Source organism: Plasmodium sp. gorilla clade G2 (genome assembly GCF_900097015.1).
Source record: "Plasmodium sp. gorilla clade G2 genome assembly, chromosome: 5".
Classification (NCBI taxonomy): Eukaryota; Apicomplexa; class Aconoidasida; order Haemosporida; family Plasmodiidae; genus Plasmodium; species Plasmodium adleri (nom. inval.).
In genome coordinates, this window is record NC_041697.1 from 963,821 (window position 1) to 984,181 (window position 20,361).

General features: G+C 17.5%; 8 protein-coding genes across 8 annotated transcripts; 4 read left to right on the forward strand and 4 right to left on the reverse strand.

The window, feature by feature from the left end:
* Positions 1–492: 492 nt before the first annotated feature.
* Positions 493–1,662, reverse strand: PADL01_0524600 (RNA methyltransferase, putative; the record flags this gene model as incomplete). The annotated part of the gene is made up of 2 exons (XM_028685619.1): positions 493–586; positions 713–1,662. The coding sequence occupies 2 exons, from the start codon at positions 1,660–1,662 to the stop codon at positions 493–495; spliced, it is 1,044 nt and encodes a 347-aa protein (XP_028537100.1).
* A 752-nt stretch (positions 1,663–2,414) lies between these two features.
* Positions 2,415–3,122, forward strand: PADL01_0524700 (conserved Plasmodium protein, unknown function; the record flags this gene model as incomplete). The annotated part of the gene is made up of 2 exons (XM_028685620.1): positions 2,415–2,666; positions 2,979–3,122. The coding sequence occupies 2 exons, from the start codon at positions 2,415–2,417 to the stop codon at positions 3,120–3,122; spliced, it is 396 nt and encodes a 131-aa protein (XP_028537101.1).
* A 1,883-nt stretch (positions 3,123–5,005) lies between these two features.
* PADL01_0524800 (inner membrane complex protein 1g, putative) lies at positions 5,006–5,908 on the forward strand (the record flags this gene model as incomplete). The annotated part of the gene is made up of 1 exon (XM_028685621.1): positions 5,006–5,908. The coding sequence occupies one exon, from the start codon at positions 5,006–5,008 to the stop codon at positions 5,906–5,908; it is 903 nt and encodes a 300-aa protein (XP_028537102.1).
* Positions 5,909–7,250: 1,342 nt separating this feature from the next.
* On the forward strand, positions 7,251–9,155 carry PADL01_0524900 (NIMA related kinase 2; the record flags this gene model as incomplete). Its single annotated transcript, XM_028685622.1, has 8 exons — positions 7,251–7,351; positions 7,553–7,625; positions 7,856–7,952; positions 8,100–8,234; positions 8,361–8,503; positions 8,648–8,782; positions 8,887–9,006; positions 9,099–9,155. 8 exons carry the CDS (start codon positions 7,251–7,253, stop codon positions 9,153–9,155), a joined length of 861 nt encoding a protein of 286 aa, XP_028537103.1.
* Positions 9,156–9,421: 266 nt separating this feature from the next.
* PADL01_0525000 (RAP protein, putative) lies at positions 9,422–11,668 on the reverse strand (the record flags this gene model as incomplete). The annotated part of the gene is made up of 1 exon (XM_028685623.1): positions 9,422–11,668. The coding sequence occupies one exon, from the start codon at positions 11,666–11,668 to the stop codon at positions 9,422–9,424; it is 2,247 nt and encodes a 748-aa protein (XP_028537104.1).
* A 1,179-nt stretch (positions 11,669–12,847) lies between these two features.
* On the forward strand, positions 12,848–14,056 carry PADL01_0525100 (conserved Plasmodium membrane protein, unknown function; the record flags this gene model as incomplete). Its single annotated transcript, XM_028685625.1, has 1 exon — positions 12,848–14,056. The coding sequence occupies one exon, from the start codon at positions 12,848–12,850 to the stop codon at positions 14,054–14,056; it is 1,209 nt and encodes a 402-aa protein (XP_028537105.1).
* A 549-nt stretch (positions 14,057–14,605) lies between these two features.
* Positions 14,606–16,760, reverse strand: PADL01_0525200 (ADP-ribosylation factor GTPase-activating protein, putative; the record flags this gene model as incomplete). Its single annotated transcript, XM_028685626.1, has 6 exons — positions 14,606–15,584; positions 15,723–15,788; positions 15,909–15,942; positions 16,063–16,151; positions 16,337–16,431; positions 16,527–16,760. 6 exons carry the CDS (start codon positions 16,758–16,760, stop codon positions 14,606–14,608), a joined length of 1,497 nt encoding a protein of 498 aa, XP_028537106.1.
* Positions 16,761–18,393: 1,633 nt separating this feature from the next.
* Positions 18,394–19,365, reverse strand: PADL01_0525300 (nucleolar Jumonji domain interacting protein, putative; the record flags this gene model as incomplete). The annotated part of the gene is made up of 1 exon (XM_028685627.1): positions 18,394–19,365. One exon carries the CDS (start codon positions 19,363–19,365, stop codon positions 18,394–18,396), a length of 972 nt encoding a protein of 323 aa, XP_028537107.1.
* Positions 19,366–20,361: the final 996 nt, after the last annotated feature.

Consider the following 20,361-nt stretch of genomic DNA (forward strand, 5'->3'; position numbering starts at 1 on the left):
TAAGAATTGTTTTTTTTTTTTTTTTTTTTTTTTTTTTTTTTCTGAAAAAATTTCGACCTTTATGTTATTCTCTATATATTATTATTTATAAACAATTAAATATTTCGGATTATTCTTATTCGTAATTTTTTTTTTAAATGATTATATTTTATATGTGACTCATAATACATAAATATAATATATATATATATATATATATATATATTCTTGTTGTTTCTGATAACCTTATAGCATTTTCTAATTGTCTCCTTATAATATTTATATACCTTGATAAACCTTATGGTAAATTTTTATTATATATTAAAAGAAGAAGAAATAAACCACAAAAAAATTAAATAAAAAAAAAAAAAAAATAATAAATAAATAAAACTAATATAATTCATAATATATATATATATTTAATTCTATAATTTTTGTATAGTTAGTTGGCTTTTTTTAAAATTTAATTTGTTTTTTTTTATAAATATTTCATATCCTTATCATATGTTACTTTTATAAACAGCATTTTTTTATATAATGAATTAAAATACTGGCTGCAACAAAAACGTTTAGGGAGTTGGTCATTTCGTGCATAGGTAAATGAATCCTGAGAAAAAATAAAAAAAATTTAATAAAAAAAAATGGACACACATATAAATATATATATATAAATAAATATATATATAAATATATATATAAATATATATATATATATATATATATGTATTATTACGGGTGGGCATATTTGAATACGTCTGTGTGGGGACCTGTTGATTCATTTCCTAATATGAGACAGATACCATTTATATTATTTTTTTTTTTTTTAAAAAAGGTATCTATATTTTGTCCATTCGTATGTGCTACAATAGGTATTAAATTTTGTTCCTTACATAATTGTTCTAGTTTATGATAATCTCCAAATATATGAGGAATATTTAAATGTGTTCCTTTAGTTATTTCCATAACTTTAGGGTTATAAGGATCTACAGTATGGTTTGTATAATATAAACAATCTACATTCATTGAATATGCAACATTTAATATTTTTCCAAGATTATATGCATATCTAATTCGATCAAGTACTAATAAAAATTTAATATTATCTATTTTATTTGATAAATGTGGTATCTTTATTATAGCCACAGCATCATTTTTATCATGTCTCCTGACATTTAAAGTATCAGAAAATATATAATTTAATATATCTTTATTTATATAATATAACTTTGTGCATTCCATATTTTTAAAATTATTTAATAAATCTTTATTTGTTCCTAATACTGCTTCAAATTCAATATTCTTATTTTTTGATAAATGTAATATTGTATTAGAATCTTTAACAAAAAAGGAATTATTTTTTTTTCGAAAGTTTTTTTTTTTTCGTAATCTTATAATATATTTCATCATCCTAGATTTTTTAGATATATATAAATATTCATTATTCTGAACCTTTGACTCTTCATTTTTATAAGTCTCATCTACACATTTATTCTTAAGTTTTTTATTATTATCAATATTTATCCAATGAGGTTTTAAATTATGCTCATTAAGTGTTACATCATTTTTAATAGTATTACAATTTATTGTGGAATAATATAAATTTTGCGTATTTATTCCTTTAAATATATTCAAGTTATAAATCTTCCGTCGAAATGAAGAAAGAAAAAATTTATGTATAGTCATATTTATATATATATATATATATATATATATATATTTATTTATTTATTTATTTAATTATTCATTTATAAATATTTGGTATAATGAAATATTATGTTACACTTCATTTTTACAATAATACACGACTGTAATTATTTTTATTATTTTTAATAAAAAGGAGAAAGAGATGAATATATAATATGCATGAATAAATATTAAAAAAATAAAAATATTATATATTAAGCCTTATACAATCTTTCATATTTTTTTTTAATTTAAATAATAATTTTTTTAACACTAAAATGAATGATTTATAAGATCCTACAAAATATTCTAAATTTACAAAACTTCAAAAATAATATGTTCATAAGGTTATATATATTATATATATATAATTATTATATATTCTTGAGAACACATAAAATTTGTAAAGCCTTATAAAAAATATATGTGTAAAATATTATTTTGTTGTACATATAAAATTTTAAACCGTTTTGATGAAATAATATATAATAAAGATATACTTATCTTAAACGATTTTTATAATAAATGTTTTAAAAAATAAAATAAGTGAATGAATTTAAAAAAATTTTTTTTTTTTTTGCATAAATAGATAAATGTAAATATAAACATATATATATATATATATATATATTTTATTTTTTATTTTTTTTATTTTTTTTTGTTTTAATATGAAAAATGTAATGTGAAAAGATTGTTTACGAAATAAATGAAGTTAATAAATAGAAATTTATTACATTTTCATTATTTCAAAGATGTTATATGTTAAAGTTATACTCATAATATTAGTAATTTTAAGAGGTACATTATCGTTTAAGGTAGATACACCAATATTACAAAATGTATTTTTAAATACATCTGTAGCCTTACAAAACAATGGAACCAATTTTTATAAATCTAATAGAACTTTTACCTTATATGGTGTACCAAAGAAAAAGAGTTCTCACAGAAGAACGAGAAGAAGAAAAGTAGCATGGATGAAAAAAAACCCAGCAAAATTGTTTAGGGTAACTTAAAAAAAAAATATATATATATATATATATATATATTTAAGCAGTTAGTATATATTTATATAGTCTTTATATAAGTTTTATATTTGTGCGTATATACATATTCATAAGGAATGACTTTGTAATTCATATAATATTATACAACATATATATTTTTTTAGTTTTTATTTTTATGCTAAATTCAAAATATTTGTATTATACACTTTATTGATATATTTATAAAGTGATTTTATATATTTATTCTTTTATACATACCCTTGTTTATATATTTATTTTATTTATTTTTTTATTTTTTTACACCCTTTTTAGACGAGCTCTTATGATCTTGATGAAATTATGCGATACACGGATCGAAAATTGACATCCCATTATACAACAAGGGATAGTTGGCTGAACCTTCCATCTACAACATTAGTAAATGATTTTTTTTTATTTAGAGAAATTCGAAACTGATATAAAAATAAACAAAAATACATAATAATTATAATAATAATAAATATTTTAAATATTTTTTCCTATTGGATATATTGTTGTGTAAACCCTAAACCCTTATAAATTTTGTCTGCCTTTCAAAAATGCTTTAATATTTTTTGTTAATTAGTTATAAAGGTATTCTTTCATTCGTATCAATATTTATTAACCTTCTGTTTTAATTTTATTTTTATAAACAAAATTTGGGGAAATTAAAATATAAATCATAAATATGGGTTAAAAATTGAGAGAAATGTTTTCTAACACCATTATTATATATATTATGTGTGTATATATAGAACTGTGTTAATACAAAAATATGTATATTTATTATTTTTTTATTTTATTATTATTTTTATTATTTTTATTATTTTTTTTTTTTTTTTTTTGTGTATAAATAGCTATTTACTCTTTTTAATATTATAATATATATATATATATATATATATTTTTATTTTAATATTTTTTTTTTTTTTTGCGTGCGTTAATTTTTTTTTTCCACCTGTACAATTCAGATATTTATAAGATGTAGCCAAATGGCTGTTGTTCCAAATGTGTGCATAAAATAAAATGTTTTTTAATATATAATAAATATATATTTTATATAAAGTTTATTATGAATCTGTTTTTGTTTTTTTAATTATTTCAAAAAAAATATATATATGTATAATATATATGATATATATTTTATATATATATATATATATATATAGAAAATTTTTTTATATATATATGTATATAAAGCTATTTAATAAATCCATGTAAATAATTTTTTTTTTTTTTTTTTTTTTTTGTAAACCAATATAAAAACAGGTCTTCATTTTTCTAAATATGAATAATTCTACAACCAACCAAAAAAAAAAAAAAAAAAATTATGTTAAAATAAAGAAATATGTTTTTAAAATAATTTACAATATATTTGTAAATAAGTATATATATATTTTTTAAATAATAAAAAATCAAGTTCTTTCTAATTTTACTATTCTGAGAAAAAATAAAAAATAAAACATATTTTTGTGTGTACACGTACGTGTAAATTACTTTTCTTTTTTTTTTTTCTTCTTTTTCTTCTAATATTATATATAGAATAAAATAAATATAAATTCATATAATAATTAATTTTTTCCTTTTATTTTTTCTATTTTTTTTTTTTTTTTTCATTTTATTTTATTTTATTTTATTATGTTGTAGAAGTTCCCAAAAAAAAAAAATAAAATAAATAAAATAAAAATGAAGAAGTAAATTTTTGTTCTCTTAGTTTTTAAATATTAATTATATAATATATATATATAAATATACTTATATTATATATATATATATGTATGTATGTATGTGTATATATATATATATATATACATATAATTGTACTTTTGTTGTGTTGTTTTTCTTTTTTTTTTTTTTTTTTTTTTTTGGTGTCATATACATGTATATTTATAAAATTATATATCAATAAGAAAGATTTTAATGAATTTTTTTATAAATTTTATAATTTACTTAACTATATTATAAATATATATAACATATTTAATATATATATATATATATTTATATATAGAAAGAAGAAAGTAATTTTTTTTTTTTTTTTTTTTTGAATCACTTGGTTTTTATATTAGAATTGAAATTAGTATGTTTCATCTAATTTAACCTTTAATATTATAATAGTTTTTTTTTTTTTTTTTTTTTTTTTTTTTTTTTTTTTTGTTAGGAAGGTTATAATATTATAATATATTATAATATATTATATATATATATATATATATATATATTTATATATTTATATATATAGAATATTACTTAGATCAGTAGAATTATCCTATTTAAAAGATAATAAAATATAATTTAAAAAAAAACAAAGTTTAACAAAAATGTGTTCTACAAATCAGAATTTAGCTTGCTGCAAAGGAGATAATGTTTTTGATGGACAAATAAATGGAAATGAATCATACCCCCAAGTAGTAAATAAACAATTACCACCTAAGGTATTAGAACCCATAATTCAAAATAAAATAGTTGAAATACCCAAAGAAGTATATCTTGAAAAAATTGTAGAAGTACCTCAAATAAAAACTGTAGAAAGAATAGTGGAACAGATAAGGCCAGTTATTAAGTATAAAAATGTGTATAAACCCAAAACTGTATATGTTGAAAAAGTAAAAAATGTAGATAAAATTATATACCAAGAGAAAATTGTTGAAGTCCCACAAATAAAAACTGTTGAAAAAATTGTAGAAGTCCCAGTATATGTTAACAGAGAAAGAATTATTACTGTTCCAAGATATATGGTTGTAGAAAAGGTAATCCCAGTATTAAAAACATCTAAAAGAGAAAGTATAATGGAAGTTCCAGAGGTTAATTGCCCACACATTGATATAAGTAAAGAAGTAGAAGATAAAGAAGAAATACCAATCAACGAATTAAAAGAAAACCAAACTATAAGTCTTGCTGATGAAAAAGAAATCCAAATATTAAATGACTTAACTAGCCAAAAGGTAGATTCTAATGCAACCATTAATATGGAAGGTGACCAAGATACAACTGTAGATACTATTACACAAGAAAACTTCTGTGGAACTGTTAGTTGTAATTTCTTACCATCTTATCCAAAATTCGCAAATATTGGAAACCCATTATGCAAAGGAGGTCCAGAAAAAGAAAAACGATTTTCAAGTATCAGCATCTACAAATCAAAAGACTCAGGATTCCCAAGTATAAGAATTGCAAAAACTCCACAAATGTTCCAAAGAAACCTTTACTGTTCATATGCTTAAAAGGATATAGTTGAAAATATATACGATGTACTTTAAAAGGATTATATATATTTAATTACCATTGGAAGAAATATTTTTTACTTTTATTATTTTTTTTATTTATTCCACTTTAAATGTCTTTTAAAAAAAAAAAAAAAAAATATACGTACAATATAAAAATATAAAAATACAAAAAAAAAAAAAAAAACGAAAAACAAATATATATATATGTATATATATATATGATTGAATAAAAAAAGATTTTTTTTTCCTTATTAAGGATATATACTCTTTATTCCATATATAAGTGTTGTTTTTGTTATTTCTATTGCTGTTGTATTTGTTTTTAAATATAATACTTATATTATTTTGTTACTTTTATGGATAATATATAAATTTTTTTTCTTACCTTTTTTTTTTTTTTTTGTTGTTGTTGTTTATTTATATATATATTTTTAAATACTATTACTATTAGGAAATATGAAGGTTAAAAAAAAAATACACACATAAAATGTGTGTATACGTAATTTAATTTGTTTAGTATATTAGTCTATATTAATTATATATATATATATATATATATATATATAATAGATTGCTTTTTTAAAAACAATTTATTTAATATAACGTAAATACTTATGAACCTAATTGTTACCCTTACTGTATTATTAATATTTGTATATTTAATAAATTAATGTTATATGGAAGCAAGAATTATAATATTATATGTGTATATACTTACAACGGTTTATAAAATTATTAGGTTGTGTGTTTAATTTTTTCATTTATCTTAAATATGGATTCGAATTAATATATATATATATATATATTAAATATATTTGCTTATATACATTTAAATAAACTCAGAACATTTCTAATATTGATATAAAAATTTAATTAAAAAAAAGAAATGATTAATTCATGTGCTCAATTTTTTTTTCTTTTACTTTTTTCTGTCTGCAACTAATATTTATATATTTTGGGTGTTATAATTAATTAGTCCTTTAAACGAATGAATTTTTATAAATAATAATTTTGATTTATTAATAACATTGTTATTCTTTCTCCTTATATTATATTGTATATATGTATATTTTTTAATTCATTATAAAATTTCGGAAATCTTTATGGTTATATGTTCATAGTAGATATGTGTATATACATTGTGTTATATATAATATGTGTAAGAAAATAATAAAATATAAATATATTAATATATAACAAATGTTCAAATGATTTTAAGATTGGTAATTACAAATGTAAACATATATATATATATATATATATATATATATATATATATATATTTATATATTTATATGTATTAATATATAAAGTATAAATAATTAGATTATTATTAAAAATGTCTAAGCCCAAAATGATAGGTCCTTATGAGGTGGTAAAAAGTATAGGAAGGGGTTCGTTTGGAATTGTAACTGCTGTTAAAGATGAGAATGATAAAATGTATATTAAAACAAATAATTTAGATATAAAATATGTGTATATATTATATTAATATATAATACATATATATAAATATTAACATATAAGTACATGAATATATGTGTGCATAATTATAAGTAGATAAATGATTACATGAAGTAATCATATATAAAAATATTATATCATTTGATGTTATAATATATTTTATTTTATTTGAATTAGTTTTGTAATTAAGGAGTTGGACATATCATGTATGAACAGCAAGGAAAAAATGAATGTAGTCAATGAGATAAGAGTAATACGTAAAATATATATAATATAAATAATATATATATATATAACATTTATATATAGAATGGATTAAATAGACATAATAATAAGTGAAAATTAAAAAAAAAAAAAAAAAAAAAAAAAAAAAAAAATTTTTCTGTTGTGGATATGGACAGATTTATACATATATATATAATTTTTTTTTTTTTTTTTTTTTTTTTTTTTTTTTTTTTTTATATTCCTATTGTTATATAGGCCCTCATTAAAATGTCAGTTCATCCTTTCATAGTTCGATATAAAGAAGCTTTCGTTGAGGATTGTGTTTTATATGTAGCAATGGATTATTGCATAAGTAGAATTTTTTTTTATTTATAATAAATAATAGAAATTAAAAATATGATTATGATAATAATGAAAGATAAAGTTATCATATTTGTTTCAAATATATATAATATATATGTATATATATTTTTTTTTTCTTTTTGTCTTTGTTATGAAGAGGGGGATTTAGGAAAGGTGATAAAAAAACATAAAGAATTAGAAACTCCAATCCCTGAGAAGAAAATAAAAAGATGGTTATTACAAATAATTATGGCTATAAAATTTATACATGATAAGAAATTAATACACAGAGGTGAAATTTGGATTATTGAAAAAAATAATTTCAAAATAAGGGCAAACATACATACACACACACACATATATATATATATATATATATATATATATTATATATATTTATAATTTTTTTTTTTTTAAGATTTAAAATGTAATAATATATTTTTAGACGAAAAAGAAAGAGCCAAGATAGGAGATTTCGGATTGGCAAAATTTATAGAACATACAGAACAAACAAATACATTATGTGGTACTATAGGATATATGGCACCAGAAATTTGTAAGGTATAATAATTTTTTTTATTTTTTTTTAAATGGAATATGTATAATATATATATATATATATATATATATATATATATATATGTATATATTAAAAATATATATTTTATTATTATTATTTCCTTTTTATCCTTTCCCATTTTGTAGAATATAAATTATAGTTTCCCTGCAGACATTTGGTCTCTTGGAATTATTTTATATGAACTTATAAGTTTAAAACCACCATTTAAATCTAATAACTCAAACATGTTGTCAGTTGCACAAAAAATATGTGAAGATGAGGTATTACAAAAATAAAATATATATATATATATATATCATACGCTTTACATATTTATATATATGTGTGTATTTTTTTTTTTTTTTTTTTTTATACTATTGGTTAGCCAGATCCATTACCAGATAACGTTTCGAACGATTTAATAGATTTATGTTATTGGATGTTAAAAAAAGATTGGAAAGAAAGACCTACCATATACGATATTATATCTACGGATTATATACAGGTAGAACGATGAGGGAACAAAAAGATATGAAAAGGAATAAATAGAAGGAATAATTTTTTTTTTTTTTTTTATTATTATTTATATATTCGCAGGATGAATTACAATTGTTCAAGAGAGAAATGTTGGAAGAAAGGAATAGCCAATTTTAAAAAATTAAATAAAACAAATGTTAAACAAATGTTAAACAAATGTTAAATAAATGTTAATTAAATGTTAATTTATTATGGACAAAAAAAAGAAAAGAACTAAAACAATAAAAAATATAATATATATATATATATATATATATATATATATATATGTATATTTTTGTATGTATAGTATAATTAAGAGTGTAATAATTATACCCAAAAAAAAAAAAAATTTATACATATAATATATATATATATATATATATATATATATATATATATTATCATTGTGTGTTTATATTACTCTTTATATCAGAACACATATTTATAGCTTCCGTAAGATATTTTTCTTTTTGTTTATGCGTTAACATGTTCCACTTATAATAAGGAATATATATGATATTCAATGAATAATTTGATAGAATCCATTTTTTATATTTTGTATTATAATTTTCAACCATTTGATATGTATCTGTATATGTCTGTGGATATGAAGTTTTTTTATTAATTAATAAATTATAGTGTGTTCTACCGTTAAATTCTATAGCAATATTTTTATAAGAATTTTGTTTATGTATATATAAAAAAATATCTAAACTTATAAGTTCATTTGTTGTATATTCATTGATGGTGTTAGGATAATATTGTTTCAAAATGGAATAAATAGAAAATTGATTGAACTGATAATTTTCTTTTTCTGTGTATATATTATTATTTAAAGATATATACATACCATTATTATTATTATGATGTATATTATAATTACTATCATTGTTATGTTTCTTATGTATATTATTTTTATTTTTATTTTTATTATTATTTTTAATTTTTTTTTTTTTTTCACATATCAATTTGTTTTTATAAAAATATAATAAATATTTCAACTTCCCAAATAGATTATCATAATAACTATTAATGTGTATACATTTATTATCATAAATATAATGAATATTTTTGTTGTTAAAATTTATGAATATAATTTTGATGTTACGTTTATTATGCTTATATTTATTTTTAAGAATTGTATTATATATAATGCTCCATCCTAATAAAGTGTAATAAATTTTGTGTGTGGAAGAAATATTTAAATGTGAATCTTTTCTTTTAAAAATATAATCTATATATATATTTAAAATTGAAAGATTATATATTCCTAATATACTTGATATAAAGAAAAAGTTGTATACTTTAGATGGTTGTATATTATATATATTATTTAATATATATTCTTTACAACAATGATATAGATATAGATTATATGGTGGTTCTAGATTTATTAATGTTAATAATTTTAAATATATTTCAAAAAAATTTATATTTATGGGATATTTATCTATGTTTCTATTTTTTAGTTCTATAACGATTGGAAAGATAATATTAGAATTAATAATTTTAGATTTATACATTATATTTATTGTTTTAAAAATTATATCATTATATGTATATGGACATTTTATTATATCCTTAAAAATATGAATATTATTTTGAAATAATTTAATTATATGCTTTTCATTTATTATTCCTTTTTTTGTAATTCTATAAAATATATTGATAAGTTCTATTAATTGAGCAGAATTAATACTATTATAATTTATTGTATTTAATATATTTGTCAATAAATTTATTATATTTATAAATATTTGATAATATTTTAAATTATATATATCTTCATATTGATGAATAAATATATCTTTATGATTACTTCTATGTTTATATATATTCTTCTCCCCCTTTTTTCTTATTTTAAAATTGTTACTAAAATTATTACTATTATTATTATTATTATTATTATCATTATTATTGTTGTTGTTGTGAATATAATTATATTCATTTGAATATATATATATATAATTTAATTTGTTCATACGCTTGTGCTTATTATTATTACATACAGTGAAGAAGATATGAAAGAAACGATCACAGATATTTAACAACAATAACATATCATCTGTATTATATATAGATAAATAATTATATATTTTATTTAATATTGTTTCATATACAAATAAATAATTTGAATATAATGTAAAGAGATTATATTTATCACATATGTTTCTTTCTATTATATGAGGAGGTATATTTATTATATCATTATTAACAATAATATTGCTTTTTATTTGGTTATCTATAACATTTATATGGTCATTTAAAATATTTTTTTCATTATAATTTTTTTCTTTTTTCTTTATATGAAAATATTGTTCGTCCAGAAAATAGAGAGTTGTCATTTTTTTATATATATGTAACCATTTATTTTCATTTACTGTCATATTTTTTAAAAGGTAAGACATTCTTAGCATATGTATGTAGAATAACATATGGTAATTATTCTGATGACAACCCACGTTATTAAAACAAAGTAAATTTTTATTCTTTTCATGTTCTTCATCTATACATCTTTGAATATAACACATGAGTGTATTTATTTTTTTATATTCTCTTTGAACCTTAAAATTGGTTGAACTGTAATTTCTTTTTATGATATGTACAAGTGTCCTTTGAAATTTCTTACAAATTTTTAGTCCTCCCATTATATATATCACAATACACATAAGGCATAATTTGAAATGATTTGTAGATGGTCATTTATAAGTAAAATATTATGAGTACTTTTTAAAATAATCATTTTTTTTTTTTTTTTTTTTTTATATCATTTCTATAAAATTAACAACAAAGGACACACATATATATATATATATATATATATATTTTACTTGATATGATTATTATTACATACATATAGAAATATATTTTTTCGGCCCATCATTTGTAATATATTATACATTTTTTTTATTTGTTTCTTATTTGTAAATATAAATTATAATTTGTTCACATTATTAATTTTATGAGTATAGAAATGTACATATATATAAATATTATAAATGTTTAATAAGTAGTTTATATTTCTGTTTTTATTCCTGACATATTAGGGTTTTTACTATATATGTTCATCTTTAATATTTTCCTTTTCATGTTATATATATATATATATATATATATATATATATATATATATTTTATTTTAATACTTTATTATTATTTTATATATTTCATTTTATTTTTATTTTTTATTTATAACCTTTAAGGGCCTAGAAAAAAATTAAAAAATTTATCAATATAAAGATAAATTTAATAGAGGCATAATAATATATATAATACATATATGTAAATTTTTTTTTTTTTTTTTTTTTTTTTTAAATGTGTTAAGTGCCCTATATAATATTATATGATAGGCAAAATAATTGGAATGCATATATATATATATATATATATATTTAAAGGCTTGTATAATATTATTTATATTATAAAAAAATAATAAATAAATAAATATAAATAAATATATATATATATATATATATATAATATTAAGAATAAGATTCGTTTTATTAAATTATATTATTTATTGTTATAATGTCATGAATCCATACATATAATATATATGATCCTATATAACATTTTTGAAGAACCTATCTATGCCTTTTAAAATATCTGTAAATTATAAATAAATATTTCTTAATAGATTTATTACATATATATATTTATATATATGTTTGTATTGTTCTTCTTAAAATGGATATTAGAAACATATATACTTGTTTAATAAAGTAATAATAATAAAAAAAAAAAAAAAAATATATAGTATAAAAAAACCTTTGAATGTTTTCTCTCTTTTAATTCGGTGTTTATAAAAATTTGATGTGTTAAGAAATATGAAAAGAAAGAAATATTTGTGTGTAAAATATTTGTTTGTTTGTTTTTTTTTACTTTTTTTCATAATACATGTAAAATGTAATAATGACAATATAAACAATAATATAAATATTGATTATAATGAGAACAGAAAATGTGATGATAATATGAATGAATGTTTTCTCTATAAAGATGAAGAAGAAAATAATTTTTTGTCTTTAAGTAATATTGTAGTAAGTACATCGTATTATTCTGATGATAAAAAAGAAGAAATAATATTATTAAATCATAATGTGAAAGAAAATGATTATGATTATATAATTATAGATGAAGTTGTAAGCTCCTATGAAATGATAAATATAAAATGTTCATTTAAAATAAAAAAGAGCTTTAATAAAAACAAATTAACTATATTATTAGTAAAAGAAATTATGGATAAAAGAAATAGAAAGAGGGATATAAAAATGAAAAAAGATATGATAAATGATTTGGATACAAATATTATTATAAAGGATTTAAAAAAAGAAGAAACATTTTTATTTACAAATATTATAGATGATAATAATAATATGGTATATTCCAATTTATCTCTTATGTTAATTAATTTAATTCCATATAGCAGTTATTATAAGATGGATATTTTAATAGGTGATGAAAATTATTCTATGAAATTATGTTTTTTAAAAATGAATTTTTTTTTTCATAATTCATTATCTATAGTTAAATATCCAGAGAAAAAAATAGATAATCTTATAATGAGGAGTATTATTATGAAAAGTATTGATAAAATAAGAAAGCTAAATATCAAATGTAATAAATATAATAATATTGTAAATCATTATGTTGTTTATAATTATAGAGACTATTATTCATTACCTTTAATTTATGAAGAAAAAAATTATAATATAGAAAAAAATGAAAATAATAAAAATAAGATTGGCAACACATTTGTTATAATTTTTATAATATGTTTATTATTTTTGTTATTTGTTATGTATATATATATTATATTTATATATTTACAATATAATATAAAAAATATATATACTCAATATATTTATTATTTATTCTTTATTTCTCTTATGTCTATAATTTTTTTGTTTATTTTGTATGATCTATATTATAATATTATTCAAATATGTATAATCTTTATATGTACATGTACATTTTTTTTGTTCATTTTTTATAAAACCTTGAAGGCTTTAAGAGAACATAGAAAGTCTTCATAAGAGGAAACACTACATTTGAAAATTCTTACATGGTAATATATATATATATATATATATATATATATATAGTATATTTTTGTATTTATATGTATATATATTACAACCTATATACATATTTTATTCACACCATTTTTATTTTGTCCATTGTTATATTTTTTCATCATCTAAACATTTTTTTTTTTAAAACACTATTTTTTTTTTTAATTAAAAAAAATATATAAAAGTTGTAAATTTTTAAGAATAACAAATACAAAATTTTAATAAATATATATAAAATAAATAGTTATTAAAAAAAGAAAAAAAAATAGGTATATTATGGAAGAACAAAATTATATATTAAAAAGTGAACACACACATATATGTATGTGTGTAAACATATATATTAATTATTCTTCTTATGTATATGCCATATTCAAAAAATAGTAATTTTTTTTTTTTTTTTTGGGAGTATTAACAAATTATGAATAATATATAAACATATATATATATATATATATATATATATATATATATATACATATACATATATATTTTTTTTTTTTTTTATTATTATCCAAAAAAATCAAAGTCATTTTTTTTTTTCACTTCACTGCCATTTCTTATATTGCTATTTTTCTTTTGGTTTTCATTTAAGATATTGTTGTTTGAACTGACATGATGATTAATATGAAGATTTATGTTATGTAAAGAATTAAATGATTTGTGTTCCTTATTAAAAAAATTATGATCTCCTTTAATTTTATTATTATATGTATATTCATGTATATTTGTATTTATATTTGTTATAGAATTATCAGAGAAAGAAATATTTTTAGCATTTGAAAAAAGTTGGGCAATACTTTTCTTTGCTGCTTGAACTTTTGCTTCTCTTAATTCTTTATCAGTTAGAGAATTATAATTATTGAATATTTTGTCTTCTTTTAATTTATTAGAATGAGATGCATTATTACTACTACTACTACTACCATTATTATTATTATTATTATTATTATTATTATTATTCTTCTTATTATTATTATTATTACTATTAAGATTATATTTGTTATTATTACATTGTTGTAATGTATCATTTATATTACTCCTTCCACTTACATTATTTTTATTTTCCATTTTGATATTCTTATAAAATATATCATCATTAATATTAAAATCTTTACTCTTGGAATTTATTATATCATCCAAATTTTTATCTATATTATTAATATTTGTATTACTTTTTTGGCTATTATTAAAATTTGACGATGTATCATTGTTTTCATCGTCGTTAAAAAAATATGATTCTTTTATACTTTCTTTTTGTTTATTATTATATTTATCATTATATTTATCATTAGATATTATTTTGTCAAATGAATAAAAATCATCATCCATATAAGTCTTACTTGATTTGTTTTTAAAACCTGAAAAATAATCCTTCTCGTTATTAATCTTTTTATTATTAAAAGAAGTGTCGTCTACTTTATTTTCGTCCAAAATATTTAGGGAACCAAAAATGTCGATTTTTCTAATACTATCCATAAGGTTATCACTACAAAAGAAAAAAAAAAATAAAAATAAAATAAATAAAGCCAAATGGGATATATTATAATATTATTTATATTATATAAACAAACAAATTTATCACAATATAGAAATATATATGTGTTTTATTTAATAAATATCATACATTTCGTTTTTGCTTTTGGAGTTAGTATGAGAATTGGTTACATTGCCGGTGAATTCATTAGCACTGCTAAAAGGTAAACATATATGTAAATAAATAAATAAATATATATATATATATATATATAACAATATGATGAAATAAACCATAGTGACATGTTACTTATATTTTAATTTCATTATCTCTTACGTTGTCTCTGGTAGACAGTTTTTTGGATCAATACCTGAAATGTATGGGTAAAAAAAAAAAAATAATAAAATAAAAATACATACGCAAATATATATATATATATATATATATATATATATATATATTTATATGTTGTTATTAATACTATGTATACCTTCCACATAATATTGGTAAGGTTCTCTTTTATTTTCTGGAACGTATAACTTTTTTTCGTATTTATTTTTTATCCAATTCTGCATTATACTGTTTAGGAAATATAATTTTATACAACATGAGACAAAACAACAATAAGAATAAAATGAAAAGAATGAGATCGTTATATATATATATGAAAAAGTAAAATGCACACACATATAAATATATATATATATACATATATATATAATATTATGCGAATAGAATGGTATATATTTTTATTTATTTATTACATTGATGAGTCTCCTTGTTTTGGAATGTATGCATCTTTTGGTAGGTTATATAAGTAGTATGCATTTGACAGATCGTTTCCAATATTTTTGATACACTTAAATAAAAAATAAAACAAACACACACATATATATTATATATATATATATATTTATTTATTTATTTATTGATTTATATTTTTTCATTTATTACATTTATCCACTGAGGCATAATTTTATCTAGTGTCAAGGATTTAACCTTTGATATATGTACTCCTAAATTTCTATGTATTCCTGAACATTCAATACATATAATTATTCCTAAATTTATACTAGCCCATCTTGGACATTTTGCTCCACAGTCAGCACATTTATTATTTCCTTTTATTTTTGTAAGTTTTTCAATATCAGTTTTATAAAAACTACTACTCTTATTACTTATACTCATTCTCTATAACAAAAAAAAAATATATATATATATATATAAATATATATATATAATTGACATATTTATAATTTCATTGAATAATAAACTTGTCCCTTTTATATTACATAAAGATATTTTGTTTAAACGTGAAGTCTATAACTATTGCGCACACTTAAAAAAAAAAAAAGAAAAAAAAGAAAAAAAGAAGAATTAAAATAATACGTTCACATATGTATAATACATATAATATTACATGTTTTATTAAAAAAAAAGTGACCCCTATATATATATATATATATATATATATGTATATATGTTTTTATGTAAAAAATCTCAATTATTAAGATTACATGAAGGTGTCAATATTTCTAATTACAGTCCAACGATTATATATTTTTATGCATTACTCAAATGTTAAAATTTTGCAATGTACAGAAATAATAAAAAAAACAAAAAAAAAAAAAAAAATGGTAGTTTGCGATTTTTTTTTTTTTTTTTAAAGTTCTTACAGGTTGGTAATATAAATAATCATCATTATATAAACAAACAAACAAATAAATAAATAAAAATATACATATATATATATATATATATTTATAGTTCTCTTATGTATAATAGTTGGATCACATATAGGAATTAAATATATACATATATATATACATATATTTTTTTCGTAAGGTGTAAAATGGACTTAAAAAAACATAAAAAACAAAAAAAAAAAAAAAAGGAAAAGAAAATTATACATATATTATATCGGAAAATTTTGATTCTAAGTAAATATTATATATATATATATAATATATATTTATGTATATTTTTTAACTGCTTAATTTTTAATACTACAATTCAAAGCAGCACATTTATTAATTGTCATAAATAAATAAATATATATATATATATATTAAAATAAATATATTTGAATTTTTTTTTTTTTTTTTTAAATAAAATATTATAAGTGATATATATATATATGTATATGTTTTTTTTCTTTTATTTAAAGATGTAAACCCTGAATGTATAATTATAAAAATTTATATATATATATATATATTATATATATAATATGTATATTATATATATATATTATATTTTTTTTAACTTTATAATTTTTAAAAACACTGTTCATTAGGCTTTATACATAATAAATTCATATATATAAAATATATTAATTAATTTATTTAATTATATTTTTATGTGCTGTTTGGAAAGAAACAAAAAAATTAGTATGAGTTGAAAATAATGTTTTATTTAATTAAGGGATATAAAAAAATAACATTGTAAAGAATATGGTTTGATATAAAAAAATACTATATATGAAGAATAAATATAATTTTGTTACCATATATTGTTAAAATATTGGTATGACATAAAAATATATATATATATATATATGTATATATATATATATATATATATATATATTTTTTTGTGTATATAAAATACATTTATTTGGAATAAAATTTTAAACATTTAAATATGAAAATATGTAGGTACACACACATAAAAAAATAACAATATATATATATATATATATCAAATGTTATGTTTTAATTTATCATATTTTATTGTTGTGAATTTAATATACATAAAAAAAAAAAAAAAAAAAGAAAACATGATATGCTCTCTTTTACTTTAATTTTTTCCCATTTTTTATTTAAAGGTCATGAAAAAAGGATTTTTTTTTTTTTTTTTTTATTCCATTGTATATAATTGAATTATTTATTTCTATTTGATAAAAATTAATTGAATAATCGTTAGAAATGGTAGCTAAGAGATTTTTGTTTTTATTAATAGACATTTTTTCAATGCTTTCTTTATTTTTATGTTTTGAAAAGGTTTCTCCTATTTTATTTGGTTGTATTTGTGCTGTTTTAATAAATCCATCAGAGGTACCAAAAAAAATATGATAATCATTATATTTGACAAATGTACTAATAGCATCTTTACTAGCTTTAATTTTTGCTTCCATATTACCCCATGGGTTTTTTGAGAAAATAGAAATATTTCCATTTAATGTTGTAGTTACAATTTTTGAATTATGAGCCATAAGGTTTGAACATAAAAATTCATCACTATATTCATTTGAAATACTATGTGATGTAATTTTTTTTTTATATAAAATATCGAATAGACCTAGTTGACCTCCACATGTAACAATCATGGATTTTTCATCTTGATCCATTAACATACTTGATATATTATCATTAAAATGTTTTATTTTATGTATAGGTTTTTTTGTATTATCTCTAATATCCCAATGTTTTATATATCCAATTTCATCAGCTGTTAAAAAAGTATGATAACTACTATATAATATGGAACTAATTGAATTCTTATGACATAAATTGTTCCATATACATACACCCGTTATATCTGTTATTGAACAAGAATTATCAGATGAAGCAGCTAATATTTGTTTTCCTTTTTTAGAAAAACATACATATTTAACAGCTTTATCATGATTATGTACTATATGTTTTTTTTTAAATTCTTTTTTATCTTCTTTTCGTTTATATAATATTATGTTTCCATCAAAAACACCAGCACATAATATATCTACTTTAGGATGAAAATCTATATCGAATATGAGAGAATCGCAATCGATGGACGTATAAATATCGTTCATATTTTATTAATTAATCAGGAAATAAATATATACATAAAAATATAAACACATACATATATACATACATACATACATATATACATACATATATATATATATATATATATATATATATATTATTTTGGTTTTTGTTCATTAAGTTACTTTAAAAAAATTTAATACCAATCATATCATTTTTTTGTTGGAAGAATAATATACTTATTTTATATAATCACTTATCAATAAAGTAAATATTTTTAACACTATATTGTATTATCTTATTTAAATAAATACTTACATATCCTGTCATTATAATATTATTTTGTTTGTTATAGTAATGGGTCTCTAACTTATTAAAGCACAGAACTCAAACATTTACATATTATATATATATATATATATATATATATATATATATATCCATGTGTTTTTCTTTTTATACTTTTACATTTCCTTTTGACCACTGTCCCATATTTGTATTAAAAATATTCTATACTCAATATATAATGTAATTAGTAGGATCTATTAAGAAATCACTTTATCATTTCAACATCACATCTAATATAAATATAAATATATATATATTATTTGTGTTTTATAAGGCTTACTTTATATATTTAAATATTATACAATTTTGATAAAAAAAAAAAAAATAAAAAGATGAAGAAGAAATATTGTTCTACAAAAAAAAAGAAAAAAAAAAAAAAAATCAAATTAAGGATGGTAAAATAAAATATATTAAGAAATATATTATTTTAAAATTTATTTAAATTTATAATAAAGAAAAATTGTCATATAAAAATAATAAATATATATATATATATATATATATATATATATAATTATGATAATATATATGAATTTTATAGTTTAAAAGAATAAGTATATTTTTAAAAATTTTAATTTATACCAAAAAAAAAAAAATAATTACATATATATATATATATATATATATATATGTACAATAGTTATGTATATTTATTATATATTTAATAAAGTGAAGATATTCTTTCACAT